The sequence below is a fragment of the Hoplias malabaricus genome, chromosome 6 (assembly GCF_029633855.1).
Source record: "Hoplias malabaricus isolate fHopMal1 chromosome 6, fHopMal1.hap1, whole genome shotgun sequence".
Lineage (NCBI taxonomy): Eukaryota > Metazoa > Chordata > Actinopteri > Characiformes > Erythrinidae > Hoplias > Hoplias malabaricus.
Genome location: NC_089805.1, coordinates 7,778,365 through 7,798,376, shown reverse-complemented (window position 1 = coordinate 7,798,376; position 20,012 = coordinate 7,778,365). Strand labels below are relative to the sequence as shown.

Genomic DNA, 20,012 nt, shown 5'->3' with positions numbered 1-20,012 from the left:
AACTAAATGTGTTCAGATTTTGCACATCACTTTATCCATATTAACTTCCTAGAAACGTGTGAATTTTCCACAGTAGTCCAAGAATCTCCCATGATGCTGTTCGCTGAATGTACTCATCACTTTCAGCAGACCCTCAACACTTTGCTTGGCCTTCATTGGCGCCTGGGGGAAGAAACAAGAAAAGGGAAGCCAAAGCTCAGCGGTCAGCTTTGCTGGAGGTGACTCTATCATTATTGTAACAGGAAACAGACAGTTAACATGATCCTAATAAGGGGTTCCAAGCAAAGGTCAGCTAACACACAGCCGTGGGTCAAATGACCGACACCTGACCACTTTTGAATGTGTTCTGAAATAAACAGAAGTGACTAAAGCACTTTTGGGCTGTTTTACTCGTCCGATTTCCAACAAAACTGATGTCACAGAGTGAGGTGATCAAAATGGTGATCTCACACTGACAGGACTAACATTTAGACAGGCACTAAAACATTATTTGTGTTTAATGGGTTGTTTGTTTATTAATTGGAGCGTTTCTATTGGTCCATTCATGCAAAATTTGGACAACAGGCAAAAATGCTATGCCAGTGACATAACAGTTTGTTTGTGGGTAATGAGCTGGTAAAATAAAACTGCTTTAGAACTTCTGACTGGAGTCAGTTTCATGTAGTAACTCAATGATCAGGGACAGGCTTGCAGCTGCAGGGTATGAAACGCATCAGGTCCCTATTGCAAATCTCCCAGTTAACTGACTTGCTACTCTCGTTTTATATATCCATCCATTTAAAATGAATAATATACACATATAAATACACTCAGAGTCCTAGAGGAGAGATTATGTTGACATGGTACAGGACAAATTAGTTTCATATTTGGAAATAGCTTTAAAGCTTGCAGTTCATTTCCCTTCAGTGGCAAGGTCCCAATGTTTCACCTTGCCTTCCCCTCAGTTTCTCATAATTACAGCCCTGTAACAGCGACATTATAAATGAGATGACAGTTCACTGGTTATAAATGAATGTTAAAGCTCATAACATGGTGGATGTCTGATTAGAAGATAGGTCCTGCCCTTCAGAAGAACCCGTAAGCTAGCTGTTAAACCATCTGAAGTACTGTCTTATGTGAATGGGTGCAAGAAGATGACTGTTGATTGGACAGACATTCCTATAAGGACTTTGTCCATACTCACATGTTGTCCTCCTGCGTGCCCAGCCTGGGTGTAACACAGCACACAATCTTCCTTCAGCTCCAGAGCAGCGCACACTGTTAACATGTTCACTTCAGCCTGAGTTCACAAGTTGCATCATCTGAGCTTTAGGAACTGGTTCTGTAAAAGGATGGTATAGTGTAGATGATCACACCACTGTCTTTCATACCAAACATTGCATGAGCCTACACTTTATATATTCATTCATTCATTCACTGACTGTAACAACTTATCCAGTTCAGTCTTGCAGTGGGTCTGAAGCCTACCTGGAATAACTGGGCGCAATGTGCAAATACACCCTGGAGGGGGCGCCAGTCCTTTACAGGGTGATACACACTCACACATTCATTCACACCTTTAGACACATTTGAGTCTCCAATCCACCTACCAACGTGTGTTTTTGGACTGTGGGAGGAAACCGGAGCACCCGGAGGAAACCCACTCAGACACAGGGAGAACACACCAACTCCTCACACACAGTCACCAGGAGGAAACCCACGCAGACACGGGGAGAACACACCACACTCCTCACAGACAGTCACCCAGAGGAAACCCACGCAGACACGGGGAGAACACACCACATTCCTTACAGACAGTCACCCAGAGGAAACCCACGCAGACACAGGGAGAACACACCACACTCCTCACAGACAGTCACCCGGAAGAAACCCACACAGACACAGGGAGAACACACCACACTCCTCACAGACAGTCACCCAGAGTAAACCCACACGGACACAGGGAGAACACACCACACTCCTCACAGACAGTCACCCGGAGGAAACCCACGCGGTCACAGGGAGAACACACCACACTCCTCAATTTAATAATGAACGTGCTCATCCATCCTTGAACAGGACATTTTCAGGCATACCTTGCTGACATTGTAAGAGAATGCAAGGAAGACAGAGTAAAGCTGGGGGATGGAGCTCATGGAGCTAAGTCCACTGGAGATGTTGATCACAGCTGCTTTACCACAGGACATACCCGGCTTGCTGCTATTTTTGGCAGCAGTGCGAAGGTATGGTTATTATTCCTAATGCCAGAAAATGTTAATTAAAGGGGAGGCTCCTACATTATAATTTATCAACTTGCTTTTCTGTTTTTATGTATGAAGATTTCCTTAGATTAACGCTTTATAATTAAGAAATTCAGCAACAATAATGTAAGGTTCAGTTGTAAAAACACAGCTTGTGTAATATCCATAGACAAGCATGGGATGCTCCAGAGCAGCATGAATTCCATAGGCCCAAGGCCAAAGGTTTAACTGCCCACCATCCAAAACGAGTATCTGTTCAGTAGTGTTTAGGATGAGCAGGTGTACACAAGCTGCCCTGCGATAGACTAGAGCCCTCTTAAGAGTGTATTCCTTCCTGACTTTTGGCTTATGAGTCCAGGCTTCAAACTCACAACTGACTGGATGAATGAAGCACACACAGCTTTGACCTCTACCTACTTCTCCGAACTTGTCTTGGATGACTGACTACATCTGGGGTAACTGTGCAACTGTGGAGATTTTCTTTCTGATATTTTCATTGCCAAAATCGGACCAAAGGTCAACCCCTTCTCAGAGCAATCTGGTGAAAATAAGTTCTGTTCGTTACCTTGGTGACAGACATGAGTCCGATCATGTTGGTTCTGAAAGCCTGGAGCATGTCGTCAGGTTTCCATGAGAGACAACTCCAGCGTTATTCACCAGAACATTCAGCCCCTTGTCCCCGAGCTTGGCGCCCACAGCTGCAGCAGACTCTTTGATGCTGCTGGGGTCAGAAGTGTCTGATGGAGGCTGTTAAAAAGGAATTCAATTTTTCTGAGCCACGCTTTTCATTAGTTTATCTTACATAACTTCAAAGAAGAAAGACTGTTTCCTAACGGCAAGCCTAGGCCTGGCTCATTTCATGTGTTCTCTTGGCCTGTTCTCTCATGTAAAACCAATAAGTCACCAAAAGCTGCATGTTGCTTTTACCACAGTTATGAGGTGAATGAATGACAGCCAAAATACTTGTATTTTTGGAACATTAGGTGTGGTGCCAACCACTAGTTTTTTAATTAGATGATTAATAAACTAGTAAAAGCATCACAGACCATGGAATAGCTTATTGCTTTTGTGACATCATGGTAAAATAAAACGGATGCATGTTCGGTATATAATTACATTTATATACGATAGAAACCATAGTAAATAAGTCTTCTGACAAACAATGGGCTTCAGTAACAGTAGGCTTTTGTTGCCAAGTAATACAACAACTAACAATTAGTCAAATAGCACATTCATTTATAAGTGTGTGTGTATAGCCCACTGTGAGCACTATTGTTGATTGTTGTTACTTAGGAACCATCAGACTGCTGTAGGTTGGAAAATGACATAAAAATTAAACCTGCTGATGTTTACTAATACAGATGATTGTGATGATGTTCGAGTGCTTCTTCACCAAATCTCTCAAAGCCTAAACAGCAAAAATCAAACACACCCAGGTTTTTCCCACTTTTCTTACAGGCTTCCAGAGTGAAAAACACAGGGCTTGTTTTCACCACAAACTGTAAATACTTTATGTTGTGGCCAAGGTCTATTTTTTGCTTATTTACCAAGCAGAAGTGAGTACACGCCCACTGGAAATTTTTAGATGATTTAGAGTGTAACATATAAGAAAAAATAAATAAATTAATTAAAAGAGCCCTAACTTGTGTTTATTGATAGTCAGAAAACGTTATTTCTTACTAATTCAAGGAATAAGGTTTAAAAGACCGTTGGTCCCCCCCCCCAAACGGTGTTGGGAAACTCTAATAGGCGTCTTGCCTGTGACGTAGATGGTGGACAACACTCTAGAAGCTGCACTTAATTTAATGCAAAATGACGAAAAGGTGTGTTGTTTCTGGCTGCAATCATTCAATGTACAGTGGGACATCTGTGAACAAATGGCCCAAAGATCCCAAAATATCCAGAAAATGGACTTAATTTGTCAACTTTAAACGGGCACTTTGGAAAGGACCATCCGCTCACTCCGTTATCTGTAGCTCATTTCACTGGCGCTTTTCCAACAATATGGGCATGTAAGGACACCAACGAAAGGTGTTCAAGAGCCTCTGTAACATGGAGGTAAACAGGGTAAGGACACTCACTTCGCCTGTTTTAGTTGGTGTTAGTTAACGTTAGCTTGACTCGCTAAACTCGGTGGCTCAGATTATACTCGGCTACGTAGCTGCATTACGGAGGTTTATAGTGTCGGAGGAATTCGAGTTCGACTTCGATCACATTTACAAGAATAACGGTACCTCTACATTTGAGTTTAGCTTATTGCTAGGCTATTGTCATGAATAATGTTGGTTATTTAGCTAGATACTGTCATAACAGTCAGTTATAACGGTGTTTTACCGCGGCGTTGTTCAGCTGTTGCGCACCAGTGACGTCACGGTCGCGTTCGAGAATTTCCGTAGCGAGCTCGGGTTTTTCCGTCAATTTAATAAAATTGTCAGTTTTAAAGCAAATTAAGCTGCTATTTTCATTTTAATTCACACTTATATCTGTCAGTAACTAAAATAATGTGAAATATTCATGGAGGTCCATTAAGTGGTGCTTAGCCTTTAAATACAAGGATATAAAATTCTGGATTTTATATATTTCCAGTGTGTTAAAACTTTAATTTTTTTGTGATATAAGACTACAATTAAATTAAGTTGCAATAAAGACAAGACTGCTGCCAACTCACTTGTGACTGAGGTCCATCACGGTCCCGACACCCAGTGAAGATCTTCTGGGTCAGACAGGGTCCATCCACCAGCTGCCGGACCATCTCTAAACCAAGGCCTCTGTTAGCCCCCAGTGGTCAGGACATTACATGGTTTTACCCTGGCCATTTCTCAGCACTTTATTGACTGCTGTTTCTCTGGACATAGAAGCTGCCTGAGCATCCTTTTATATAGGTTAAAGTCTATACATTCCTCACGCCTACAGCTGAAACATGTGCCTTGTCAGGCAGTAGGCCTTGGGTGGAGAGATGTGAAGATAAAGGGTGGAGGAGATTAAAATGCCTTATCATTGTGAATTGGCATGATAACACACAGTAAAACAGGTCATTGATTTTCATGTTAGAGAAACTGAATTAGGTGACTGAATTCATGAAAATGCTACTTACATATTTTAACATTAAGCATTAAGGAGTTGAGCTGAGGTCCCGCTAACAATGTATTATTAGCATCAAACCTTTATTGATCCCCGCAGGGAAATTAGTGTGTTACTAACAGCTTACGTACAGTGGATAACATCACTTGACTCTACACTGCATGCTGGGGTTCAATTCCCAGCTCAGGCAGCAACACTGAAAAGACACTGTAACAGGGGTTAGCTGTAAAGCTAATGTACATTTATGTAATTATAATTCGTTACTTTAGCATATCACTTACATTGTGATGTCAGGTTTGAATCTGTATTTCTGAATTTTTCCATTTGTTCTGATGTCAAGGTGATGAAGTATAGTCCGTGTACCTTCTGTCAATGGGGTTTTCTGTTTTGTTTTGTTTTTTTTCTTTTTCAAATTAAAATACAGGAGACAACACCAAAAAACAACTGGATATTCCATTCACAATGTTCTGAAAATCGTAAATATTTTGTTTTTGCACATCTTCTTTCCAAAGCTCACGCAGGCTTTGATACTCAGAGTTATGTAAACAGACTAGAAAGTAGATTTTTTTTTCATTTTATTGTGTAAACTTGGAAAAAAACAAAAAAACAAAAACAAAGGTACACTGTAAAAAAATTCTTGTAAATTTTACAGTAAAATACTGGCAGCAGAGTTCCCAGGCATTACCGTATTTTTACAGGAACACTACTGTATTTCAAATTTACAGCATATTACTGTAATTGAGTAATACAATAATTTACTGTAAATACTGTGATTTACAATAAAATACTGTAGCAGACTTGCTGTAAATTCACAGCAATTTTTTACAGTGTATTTACTTATTTTATAAACATTCTGAAAGAGAAATCCAGATGTTTTTGTTTAGATTTACTTCAATAGCAATAGAAACATGAAAAACACATTGTCTTCGGTATTTTAATTGTTAATTCAAAATAGATAAACAACTTGATGGAACGTACACAGCCTGTAAAGTATTTTCTTTTTTATCTGTAATCAAGGCTCCACCCACAACAATATCCTCTCAACAAGCACAAATAACAATAAAACATCTCCTCTTCCACTTATAAACACAACTGTGTTTCAGAATCTGTGCCTTTCAACAGAATGTCTCAGCTTATATCACAGAAATAAATTTTAAAGCAGTGAAATCAGAACAAAAGGGAGTATGGATCGACTGAGATCTATGGAGAAAGGGTCGTGTTCGAGCACTTTGTACCAGACAGCGATAGAAATTGAAGACTAATTGTAACTAATAATAATTGCGAGTATTAACTGGAGTGCTATTAGTGCGGTAATGATGATGAGTCCTCTCCTCTGCGCTCAGGCTCAAGAGCCCAGGGCTCTCACCATTTCCATTTCCACACTTCACATCAGTCAACCTGAACATTATTCATCCTCTCTCACACACACACACACACTGACAGCCGCACAAAGACCTTGTCACAGTGCACTGACAGAACACACACTCCAGCAGAACGTACGTGTACTAACAAGAATGGAGGGTAAAGGCCAAGGTTTCAGACACAAATCCACTGCTCACTTGGGAAGCATCGATCTGGGGAGATTCCAAGACAAGGGGCATATATTAAAACTGTGTGGTATTTGCTAACTCAATTATATACATACATTAATTGACCTAATATGGTAGCTCTACCCTGTGGCTGCCAGGACAGGGAATTGCACCCTAGTCTTTATTATAGACAGCGCTACACCAGCTCTCAACTCGTTACCCACACAGTGAGCTGGAGTTTCTGAATAGAAGGCAGAGGTATTACCCAATAGCTTTACATCTACTTCTACTCCTTAAAAACCCCTGACTTTATATGTCCACGTACCGGCCATTTTATTAGGAACCCCTACTTTCGATTTCCACTGACTTGCCACTTCCTTAGTAACACCTAACTCACCCATTACCCCACCACTCTGTAAACCGTAGCTCATCTGCTGAATGCTGGTTCTCAAACTGGTCTCCAGGGCACCCCAGCACACCTCCTAAACGACTTCTGTAATCTTTTCAGAAATTGTTAGCCCAGATGAAGAGAGCTGTTATTCAAGCTGGATTCCATGGTCTCATCTTTCTTGACTTTTGAAGGTTAGTAGTTCAGTCTTCCCATTGCACAAGCTTCCAAAACAAGGTTCAAGGGTCATACAATGCTTTCCAATGTTGGTTGGCATTTGCCAAGTGGAGAGGGGGATGTTTGAGCTGGATATCTTTTTTTTTTTTTATTATTGGAGGCTGAAATCGTGTACTGTACCAGCCCGATCCTCTGTGAATTGACCAGTGCGACTGTTCAGGTGAAACCCATACAAAGCCGTGTGTTTGGTTTTGATCACTTTATTCTGTACATAATGCTTGTGTGTGTGAATGGCACTGAATGAAGGCAGCAGTTGCCCCGGTGCAGCAGGAGCACAAAGCGGTCAGTCTGTATGGCTAGTCCGAGACATCCTTTAAAACCCTGCATCGGCATGCAGCCTCGTCCACATGCACGCCAACAGTGTTCTCAGACAGAAAGAGGACAAAAACGACAAGCTAGATAAACGGAGGGAGATCAAACCAACAAACGAACAATCTTTAACAATGCAAACGTTGGAAAAACGTGACAAAAACGATGCAGTTTATTCGGTGTCTATGGCGTGAAGTCATTAGCGGCACAGAAGGATCAACCGTCTCCTCTGAGGACGGCTGTCTAACGTGAGGGGAAGAGGGATGAAGTTCACTCATTTGGTTCAGTGCCCAGTTAATAAGCTCGCGTTTGGCCCAGCATGTTGTTGACAAGCTTGACTACAGTCCACCGGGAGCTGAAAAAGTCAAAGCGTATCAAACGCTTATGAAGGATTTGACAGCCCCTGTGAAATGACTGGAGCTTAACATGAAAAAGAAAATGAACCTGGATCGATACCCACTGAGCAGCTAAAGGACATGGACTGCTCATAATACAGAAACAGACAGAAGAGAAAACCCATCCCCTTTAACTTTAACATACACCCGACAAATGTGTTCCTTTGGCAATCCAGGTTAAGATTGGCAGTGTTGGCTATTTAACATACATTCACATGCACAAGGACTAATACAAAGTACAGGTTTATTTAAATGCACTTATGTGGCCTCAGCGTCCTTGCATTGAAACAAAAACACAAACCTGATGCATAAATAAATAAATAAAATGGAAATGAGACGCTAAAAGGTCCATGCACTTGACAGGCCTCCGGATATAAAAGAAACAGCTGTCAGCGACTCACTACAAGTCTGTAGTTTCAATTCACAGTCCATTCTCTTCCGGTCTCTCTCTCTCTCTCTCTCTCTCTCTCTCACCCACTCTGATTCCTGCACTCTCCCAGCCCCTGTTATAGTGGCATCTGTTGCTGGTGTCCCATCACAGGTGGGTGCTGTCCTGCGTGTCGAACCTGTGGCACTCGGTTCTGACTGCACCAGGTTTGCGGCCGCTGCTCTGATTGGGCATCAGGGACAGAGGATCAGGCCGGATCAGATACCTGGATGAGGACAGACAAGTATTTTGCATTTTAGTGAACAAGAACTGTGTGCATTATCCTCACTAGATGGGGAGGCAGGTGAAGTATAGCCATTCACTAACAGCTAAAAGCCCAGGTGAAGCTAGGAGTGTTATTTTCAAAAGCCCATACATCGTGTTCTGTGAGGAGCTGGTTCATAATCAGTGACCTGTATCTGGCTGTAATTAATCTGTCTCTGTAACGGCACATTGATTGGTTTATAGGCCTCCATCCCAAATGGGTCCCCAAGCACATTGTAGGTCCTTAAATGATGGCTTCTCTACCCAATATGTCTGTCACAAATCCATTTATATTCAGCTCTCACAAGAACGGCTGCTTTTCTAATATTCAGTGCATTGAATTGTTGCACCTGCAGTGCACTATGTAGGAAGGACAAAGCCATTTGAGACACAGCCTGCATGTTGCTGCTGGCTGAGAATTACAAGACTAAACACAGGTGTACAGGCAAAAACAGGCGTAAAACCAGATCGGACCATTCACATTCATGTTGCACGCCCATGAATTGGACACATTTCCAATTTAGAACCATATAAAAAAACAATGATTCAAATCTTATTTGGAAAGTTCAGATTTGAAATGTTGATGGGTCACACAGTTGTGTCACATTCAGGTAAACAAGTCACAACAGCCTGGTAATGTGAACATAGGTCTTTACGGAGTATAAAAGTCATAGACATCTGCTTATATTGTGGTTAATATCAGTTTTCATTACTTACACAACATCATGCAACTCAAGTCTCGTGTCGGGGGAAGGGTTGATAAGGATGTAGGAGAGTCTGTTGCCTTGGTCTGTCATCCCGTCTTAAACCAGACATGTAAACAGAGAACACAGAGTCTGATACTGCCTACAGTTCACAGCCAATGCCCAGAGAGATCAGACAAAGGGCGGGTAAACGGTAAAAGAGCACACACCCTACAGCAAAAAAAAAAAATAAAAAAAAAAATAAAAAAATAAAAAAAAGCTGGGTGGACAAATGGCAACCACAGCAGCAGCACAGAATCTGGCAGTGTCCAAAAAAACACAGATCAGACAAACAGTAAAAGCCACACTGGATCGGACAGAGAGGAAAAATCGATAGAGTTCAGACAGAGAGCACAATTTAACAAAAAGGTACACACAAAAAGGTACACACAATCTGTATTGCACAACCACATACAGTGAGATCAAACACACACACTGAAAACCAATAGTAATCAGACAGGGCACATGTTTAAAAAAAAAAACACAGAACACAATCTATAGCGCACTCAGCACTGACATCAAACACACGGAAACCCAGCAGAGATCAGAGCATACTATCAAATTATAACAAATAATAGTAATCTAACACAACTTATAATGCATACAGAGTCTAGATCAGACAGGCAGTCAGACTCAGCAGATAACTGAGAAGCTAAAGGAACAAAAACACTTGAAGGACTATGACAGTACACATTGAAAATGCTTTCAAAACTGTAAATGTGTATTTGAGGAACGTTTTGATGTTTCTTTAAACTCGTACTGGAAGCAAAAGTTTGACAGAACTGCATTTGTGGTCCAGTAGGTGGTGCTATGCGCTTCATATTCACCATACAAGAAGGAAGAAGAAGAATGTGGGTCTTCTAGCTTGTTGACTAGCTATTTATTCATTCACTCAATCATGTTCTGTATTTTCTTCATCTAGGATGACCAGATCTGAGATGGTGAAAAAGACCCGGGGGGGGGGGGGGGGGGTGGAGGTGTATATACCGTTAGCTACCGTTGTATACTTAGCTGTTAGCTGAACCTATGTGTGCTTTTAGGTCCTTTACACCTTTATTTGCTACACATGGGAAAACATGGGAATTTCAAGAACTCGGCATAGCTGCTCGAGATGAGGGTAGGTACATGAGCTTTGCCTGACGTAAACAAGGACTACTGACGTGCAGACTGACCAATTAAATGTTTACAGTGAAGGTTATCGACCAATAACGGTGGCTCTACAGTCAGACCGTCCAATCAGAAGATTTTAGGCTACTTCACCACGCCCCCTTCTCACTCAAGTGAACCAATCGGAGTAGGGGAGGGCGGGACTAGTTTGTGAACGAAACTTCTCGAAGTTCTATGTAAGCTCTAGAAAAACAAAATGCCGGACGTTTGTGAAATTCCGCCCGGACATTATTTTAAGTCTAAAAAAGAGGACATGTGCGGGTAAAAGAGGACGTCTGGTCACCCTACTTCATCCTGTTCAGGGTCGCTGTGTGTCCGGAGGCTATCAAGAATCACTGGGTGCAAGGCTGGGATACACACTGGTTGGGCACCACTCCATCAAAGGACTCACGTTTGTCGCTTTTCCACCACATGGGTCCGGCTCTAATCGACTCAACTCTACACGGCTCAGCTCGCTTAAAGCTTGTCACTTTTCCACTGGCAGTGTTCACCAGCAAAATGGACCTGGTGACCCTGCAAATCCCCTTCTCTAACAGGGATCGCTGGCTATTCAAAAAACACAATAACAGCAGCAGAAAGTTAGGCGCTGTTTACTCATCATGTATTCGCTAATCTCACTAAACACCTCGAGGTAAAGTTATGAGCTGCTGTTGTGAGTCCGATCAAAATAAACGTGAAAGAGGATTTACAAGCGGAGAGATGGTGCTGGATTTGAATGAGCTGTGCGTTTCATGGTGATTGACATGGCTCTGGCCAATCAGCGCTCTGCAGGGTTTACACGTCTCCATTTAGTACCTAATCTGCACGATTGGAACCCGGAGATTTGGCCAGTGGAAAAGCAAAAGAGCCGCGCCGAGTCGAGTCGTGTAGGTTCTATGCAGTGGAAGAGTGCCAATACTCACTCACACACTCACAAATATGGACATTTTTGCATAGTCAATCAACATACTAACATGTTTTTGGACTGTGGGAGGAAACCCACTCCGACACTGGGAGAAAAAAGAAGCTATTTTAGTGCTGATTTAATTAAGCACAGGTGAAGATATGGGCTTGCTTTGAGACATTTAAAAGATGTTGCATGTTTACAAAATGCTTGGAGGAGAACCCTAAATGGTTAATTCTGTTGTGTTCCCTAACATGCTTATTATAATGGTATCAGGACAAGCACCCAGCATTAATGGACACATTCTCACAGAGATAATTGTGGTCAACAGATTGGAGAAACAGATGGACAGAAGCGTCAGGAGAGAGAGCAAAGGAGAGAACAGCTGGATGTTTTAGCGCGTTTCAATAAAGTGATGGTGCGTGAGTTATGACACCAGAGCAGAGCACTAAACAGCTTCTCCGACAGGCAGAGGTAACAGGTGTGGCACACACACACACACACACACATCACTACCACTAAGCATCAGTGCAATGTCATGTATCAAACTGATTGTGGTGATTGAAGTACATTGAAAATGGAATGAAATTTATAATGAATTACAAAAACGTTCCATTTGAGATTTCATAATACATTTACACCCCTAAAACAAACACACACACACACACACTCACTGAATCCAGAGGGCGATAGACCCAGGTGTTTCATGCGTGTTCGGACAAGGGCGTTGAGCTCCTGTCTTTCTGAGCGGCGGAACAAGCTGAGTCTCTGCTGGCTGATGCGCTCGGCAGCACTGTTTGGGCCCTTGGCTGCGCTTGGGCCCCGGCCCCCCTTCCGGCTCAGTCGCCGAGCCCACTGCATGCTCTTCCTCCTCAGCAGCGGGTGCTCGGAAGCATGGGAGGAGGAGGAAGAGGAGGAAGGAGGTTCAGAGGAGGTGGAGTTACGGTGGGGGCCTGAACGGCACAGGAGGGGCTCCCGAGGCTCCCGGGTGTCCTCATAGTCCTCCACTGTGATGGACACCTGAGACTAATAGTGACAAGACACATTAATACTGATTTATCTCAGAGCTACATGATATATCTAAATCTGATGTACCTGAGAGATCATAATTTATTAGTCATTAGTCAATGTATCCATTGGTCTTTATAAAGCTGTGTTTAGCAGTGTGAAAATTCTCCACAAGAGGGAGCTAATGGCACTGAACCCTTTTTTGGGTTCACATTATTACAAAAAGCTGAGTGTACATTAAAGGAACACTATGTAGTATTTCTACCTTAAAATACAGCTTCTAAATGATTGTAATGTTTCACAGAGCTGTAATCGGGAGAATAGAGCCTCTGTTGCGGCTACGTAAGGTCCTCTGCTGGTTTACTGCACTAAGCAATTTCTGAATCACGAGGCTAAGGACTCTCACGAGAAATGGCACATAGCTTTACCGCACATAGCTCACAGGCATAGCAATGGTTGCTTAGCTAAGAAGAATCTAGCTATGTAATCCCGCTACAGACATTATATGGCAGAGAGAGCAAAGAAGAGATAAAGAGAGGGGAAATGAGCAGCCATACAAGAGTTAATACTGGACTGAATTTACACTATTTTACTGAAATTGATATGTGGATTAAATGACTGAAGTTATACTTTGTGTCGATGGAACCCACGCTTTGTTGAGGACAATGTTATAATCCGGTTTTGAGAGTTGATGAACTGATGAATGAAGGCGAGTGGTAGCCCCTGCTTACTTTAGCCGGATTAGCTCAGTTTTTAGCATTGGACATAGATTCTGGTAATAAATACTTTACTGTCGATTGCTAATGTTGTAACTGCTAGTATACCTCCAAAGCTACACTTTATGGTTGTAATACCACGGTCCAGTGTGTATTATGAGTGATATATGGGTTTTATCATGTAGTCGACATTATTTTATTCGATTTTACATGTTCCCTAGGCTCAAAATCAGCTGGAACCCCAGAGCTCTTTATCACACCACAGGTATATGGGGCAGTCCAATGATGGTGGCTCACATTAAGTGTTTTGGAGAAAGCACATGCTTGCCCTAACCATCCCAGTCACTGTGGCAGTGTGTGTGATTGGAGATGTTCAGTTTATGGGAGACAATAATGACTGGGTAAAAGTTCTGTAAATACTGGGTTATAAATAAAAATGGGTTTCTATACCTCAGACACAGGAAGTTTTTGAGCCTCTGTGCGGTAAATGCCGATAGGGATGTCTCCTGTGGACGAGCAGAGCTTCTGGTAGAGCCGGCCGTAGGTGCGGATCCATAGATCTTCCTCCGTGATTTTCATCTAGAAGTTCATAGAGTCAAAATCAAACTTAATTATCATTATTATCACTTGCGGTGATTTTTCCTGATAGGTCTAAAGGTAACTTACAGGGGAATGCTAAGACATTCAATATTTTCTATGTAAATTATTGCAGCAACTACTTATTCTAGGTCTTTTTGGACCATATCTGTTGCTCTGTTGATGATGGAATTTTGACACAGCAATCTCTGACCTTGGTCATAACATCACTCATCATCATCCTGGCACTAAATGAATGGGTTTTTCCTCCAGTAGATGAGTAAAATCTGAGGTCATACTCACAGCACAGAGGAAACCAGAGCCAGGCATCGAGTCCAGTCCCAGCAAGAGTCTGGTAATGGAGATCATGTAGTCCTTCACAAACGACTAGCACATATAAACATAACAGAGAGCACTTCAGTGTCCAAACATCTCACCCTTACGTATCACTTTCGGTCCTGCAGATGCATTACCACACACCAGCAGTGGATGGATAAAGAGAATAGCTGAGTGTTTATTACTAGAGCACTGTTACCTGATAGAGCAGAGTGTCCAGCATACTGACACTGAACACCTTCCCGGCAGCAAAGGGTAACCGGAACATGAACACCAAGTTGGAGCCCCTCTCTCGCTCTTTCTGCAGGGCCAAAACACACCAAATGCATGGTACTGATTATCTTCTGATGTTGCACAAAACTAATTTACAGTCAAACGTCTGGACCCCATGGAATTATGAGTGTTTTAAAACATCGTGAGAACAATAGGCTATTGTTTTTCCTAAACAAATGTATGACAATTAAGGTTAAATTGGTTACCTTTGTCTCTGTCTTTGAAAATCCTGGATTCATGCCTTGGATTAAGAATGATTTGTAGATTTGTAGGAGTTATGTGTTTGATGTAAATCAGCTAATATCTGTGAGTTGAGACTAACCTTCTCTAGTTTGGAGAGGGCGAGTGAGTAGTGGTCTTTGACTCTGAACTGCATGAACCTCATGTTGGCTGGATGAGTGAGTTCTGTGATTATACTGAGTGCTGGAAAAAGCCTGTGAGAAACAAACAGCATGTTAACAGGGTTATACATCTAACACACACACACACACACACACGATCAAGCAGACTACATTTAAGATCAAGAAAACTCGTACGGCTGAAAAATTCATTGTTTTTATACCACAATCCCAATTTGTAAGAGTGCAAATTTTAGCAAATCTTCTTGTCTACATCATGACTCGTGTTGATGTGGTGACAAGCTTTTAGTGAGAAACCGAACCCAATAAAACACAGCTAATGACTGTGTAAAGCAGCCATACACCAGTGTATTGTGACATCACAATTGCAAACATAAATAAACAAACTAACAAAAACATGCGGCATCACAAAATGGAGCTTACCCAGAATCACTGGGCGCAACACCCAGTCACACACTCAGCTTTTTCACAGCAATGCTCCAACCAACGTGTGTATCACGCAGACATGGTGAAAACACACCCCAAGCAACTCACAGACAAATTATGACAAACATGACTCACTCAGAAGGGGCTGGTTTTGCAGCTCAGTGTCCAGTGTTTACATCTGTAAAGGTGTCATACCTGAAAAGGGTCTGTACATTTACAATGGTTTTGGCATCCGCCATGTAGTCCTCCTCAGCGATCATAGAGCTTTCCTTATCCACCACAACCATGGTGTCAGCAAACGTCACTCCACAGCGCAGGAGACTGTCCAGACTTCTCACACACGCACACACACACACACACACAGCATATTCAAGGCATTTCGAAACTAAGGCCATAAAGAGGAATTCAGCAGAAATAATTAACTGAGTGAAGGCATGAGGCTTCTTTTACTTGTCAATGGAGCCCACAGTGTAGAATACCATGGGAAACCAGCAGATAGCCTCCAGGAAGTCTGCTTCAGGTCTGATAAACAAACACACACACACATGCAGAGTCCATAAACTGTAGAGCAGAGAGAGAGGTCAAAATATTTGACAGTTAAAGAACAACACTTTGAAGCTTCTTTTGCCTAAATGTTCAGTTCAACACCTTGAGTGTCTTATTAAAATACAGACTGAAATTTGTGTCAGATGTGTTATCACATTGATATTTTATATCACAATTTAGCATGAACCTGTTATTGTCCAGTATTCTAAACCATTTTAACGAGCACTTTATAACAGTCACCATTTGGAAACACTTGATTTTCTCTGGACAGACATGCTATGTTTTTAACTGTAAATCTGACCAGGGGCTGCAAGTCGGTTTCTTCAAAACCACAGGCTGCAACAGTTAGATAGATAGATAGATAAATAAATGAAACAAAGTCGATCATCACATCTCCAGGAGAAAGTGACTTAAGTGATCCCCTGATGTATCTTCCTCTGTATTGCTGATCAAATTGCAGCAGAAGGGACAGAATCACCTGCTGCAGCTCTGGGACACTGCGCTGTGAAATCCTGCCTGGAGTCAGATAATTGGGAACAACAAGCCAATGACTCAGAGCTTTACTGCAGATGATTGTATTACAAGCCTGCGTTGCTTCTCCATCACATTCAAGACTGCAGCTAGGTTTCATAATAATAATCTCAAGCCACCACAGTATGATGGCTCAGTTAGTGTTGTGTAGTAAGGAGTGTCAAGATGCATTTACACACTGGGGCATATTGCCAACTGTGTCCATTTTGGAATGTCATGATATGTCATATGATATATACCCCTCTGGACTAATAATATACACAACAAATTCTCCAGTGTTAAATCAACACTATGGTTGTTAACATGGAGAGTGTTAAATTATTACACTAACAGTGTTAATAGTGTTGAATTAACACTGGAGAATTTGCTGTGTATGGATGTAAATTAACTACAATAATAGGTTATATTTAGTCAGATATGTGACATTAATTAGATTTTCTGTGCCACGTTCATTATTTCAACGTAAACAGTTATAGTAATACATTTTCATCACTGTCCAGTTTTATCATAAGGCTACACCTTGTTTTGAAATGAACTGAAACCGTCCACTTTGCTGTTGCTTTTGTCAGTTTGCTGCTCATTGATTGACACATGCACAAAAATAAAGTTTGGTGTTTTGCTGTAGCTATTGCAACGCTGCATATATGTGACTTGCTTTGTGTCTGAGGGCACTCACACGCTCTCCAGCAGCAGCACTATGGGGTTCAGCTCCTTCTTGGGTCTGTAATAGGCTCGCAGAGGCACGATGAAGTTGTAAAGGCCGTTTCCTGCACTCTCCGCTGACACGATGATCAACTTGTTTTTAAAGCCGTAGGAGCGAGCGTCCTCGTAGGGCATGTGAGGGCACGCCTGCTCAGAGAGAAGTACAGTGACTAAAAAGAAGTACAGGGACTACAGTGTGAAATTGACATATAATACTACAAACCTGTTGCTTTAAACAGTATCCAGTTTCAGTGAAGGGTCATATGATTAAATGAGCCGCACATAATTTTCACGAGCATAGAGCAGCAAACAGAACGTTTATTATTCATTCATTCATTATGTGAAACCACTTCCAATTCAGGGTCGCGGTGGGTCCGGAGCCTACCCGGAATCACTGGGTGCAAGGCGGGAACACATCCGGTAGGGGGCACCAGTCCTTCACAGGGCGACACACACACATTTACAAACTCATACCTACGGACACTTTTGAGTTGCCAATCCACCTATCAACGTGTTTTTTTGGATTGTGGCAGGAAACCCACGCGGACACAGGGAGAACACATCAACTCCTCACAGACAGTCACCCGGAACGGGACTTGAACCCATAACCTCCAGGTCCCTGGAGCTGTGTGACTGCAATACTACCTTGCTGCGCCACCCCAGAAAGTTTATGAAAGTGAAAATGTATTATTTATTTTCTCCTGTCTCTGGATGATGAAAGATTTAAGTTCTATTTATGTGCTGAGGAGTACAAGCAGGAAAAGATGGTTTTGTATTAATCAGTGAATAATTTACTAAATTATTACACATACAAATTAAAGATAACTTCTGCACCTTCAGGTTCCTCCACCATTTGAAGGATACACCACTCTTTACCGTGTTTTGCCCTCTGGCTTTATCCAGACTTTTTGTTGGAAGCCTTTTCTACCGCTGTCTTTCTTCCTTTACTTTCTTAACAGTGCAAGTGGTTTTACTTTTCTCAACAATTCTTCCCGATTCAGTGGCGCATGTGTTTGTCTACGTGTGTGTGTGTCTTTATGTGTGTGTGTGCAGAGTCCTTGCACATGTGCATGTGAATATACACGTGCAGTGCATGTGGGCAGGGTATGGTACGTAGGTAGAAATATTTTGTTATATTCAAGAAATATAACAAAAACTGTTAAGACAAATCACCTACTCTGCCTTTCATTTGGTGATCTGGAGTGCACCAACCCACTGTCTGTGATATAAGACAACAGTGTCAGTTGTCGGGGGCTGGTTAAATCAGAAAAAATATTAAACGCATATAAAGTGGTATAAAAAGTGCAGATTTTGCATCAAGTGTGAAGACTGGAATTTTACTGCATCCTCATCTGTGTATCTCCTGGACTAGTATTTATATGAGAGCCAAATAAATGTGTAATACAAGTAAAAAAATAAAAAAACATTTAATAATAAAGAATGAAAACAGAAATGGAAAAGAATAAGAGCCAAGCAAAAATGGCTGTAAGCCAGAGCTTTTGTTCCTCACTTCTCACTGCTGTGCGCTCGAGTAGGGACCACTCTCATTTATAGAAACAAGGGCTAACACTGGGAGAACAAGGGAGAACACTGCTGTGTTGCTTGATCCTTGTGGGATTTTGGCCAAGCACATAACAGACATTTCCTAAAACCCCAGAGAACTGTGATAACTTGGGTTAAATTTAATTTAATAATATTCCAGCTTTCGTTTATTCACTTATTTCTGTTAAAACTTTTCCCTTCCTTCTCTTGTTCAAACCATTAAGGTGTAAAGGGGTACAGAACACAGTGGTAAATGGATTATTTGTATTTTTTGGTAAAGGATATTTTTTAAAATGTACCTTATCAAGGCGCAGGCAGCAAAAAGGCATCTTCTCTTGCAGGAGATGACAAAGTGCAGGAGAACTCCCAATGTATGGAGAGTTCAGTGGATAACCCTTCACCCACCTGATTCACACACACACACACACACACACACACACACACACACACACACAAATGGTGTTACAAAAACTAAGGAAATTGAAAATCCCATTAGACACATTATCCTAAATATGTGGAGGGTGTTGTTGTTTCTATTTCCTTCCTAAAGCAAGTAACCTACGGAACTAGGGAAAGGACACCTGAAGGCTAGCCAAACACTACCAAAAAGAAATGAAACAATATTTATATACGTGAATATTTATTACTTGTGCATTCATTTCTAAAGAATACCACTCACAAGTTAGAAAAACGCTTTGTAGTCCCTGAAAGAACCACGTTATTGCTCCACAGTGTGGATTTCCACATTTCTTTGTTTAAAAACATATTTAGATCCAGGTTTCGTGACATGAAAAAGAATCACTGGAGAAAATAACAGATAACTGACTGATAAAAGACAAACACAAACACACCCACCATTATATGAACCATTTGCTATGAGAACCGAACCAAACACATTCTGTACTCACTCGCACTGTGCTCCCCACCACTGGCCTTTCTGCTCTCCTCCTCCTTCCTCCTCCTCTTCTTTCCCCTCATCTCCTCCCTCGTCCTCAGATTGGTCACCCAGCAGGTCAAATGTGGGGCTGACCCCATCCACTAGTTCCAGGACAGGGGCGATGCTGTGTCTCCTCTCTTCTGCAGAGTCCCCCACTGGCAGAGACAGTGTGTTACTGATCCCTGATTCAGCTCGACCACTGCCATGCCCACCACTGACCCCACCCACACCTGCTGGACCTGAGCCCTCCGGACTACTATCACTGGAATCATGCAAGTCTATGGCCACCGTGCCTGGAAACAGGAATACACACCAGAGTCAGGGCAGTGGTAATGGGATCATACATCAAATCAACCCACTTCTATTCATGTATTTTATTAGAATCTTTATAAGCACT

At 42.0% G+C, this 20,012-nt stretch overlaps 1 protein-coding gene and 1 pseudogene across 1 annotated transcript in view; both read right to left on the bottom strand.

Moving 5' to 3' along the window:
* Positions 1-32: 32 nt before the first annotated feature.
* Positions 33-5,056, bottom strand: LOC136699431 (C-signal-like; annotated as a pseudogene).
* Positions 5,057-6,321: 1,265 nt separating this feature from the next.
* The window catches only part of kcnt2b (potassium sodium-activated channel subfamily T member 2b), a 93,220-nt gene continuing 79,529 nt past the window's right edge, over positions 6,322-20,012 (bottom strand). The window contains exons 20-31 of the mRNA XM_066673794.1: positions 19,587-19,908; positions 18,978-19,083; positions 17,111-17,283; positions 15,808-15,879; positions 15,553-15,687; positions 14,895-15,006; positions 14,499-14,600; positions 14,267-14,350; positions 13,838-13,966; positions 12,338-12,689; positions 9,588-9,672; positions 6,322-8,832 (exon numbers count right to left, since the gene is read on the bottom strand). Of these exons, the coding sequence (XP_066529891.1) occupies positions 8,715-8,832; positions 9,588-9,672; positions 12,338-12,689; positions 13,838-13,966; positions 14,267-14,350; positions 14,499-14,600; positions 14,895-15,006; positions 15,553-15,687; positions 15,808-15,879; positions 17,111-17,283; positions 18,978-19,083; positions 19,587-19,908 (1,790 nt within the window). The 3' untranslated portion in view covers positions 6,322-8,714. The remainder of the gene's footprint in view (positions 8,833-9,587; positions 9,673-12,337; positions 12,690-13,837; positions 13,967-14,266; positions 14,351-14,498; positions 14,601-14,894; positions 15,007-15,552; positions 15,688-15,807; positions 15,880-17,110; positions 17,284-18,977; positions 19,084-19,586; positions 19,909-20,012) is intronic.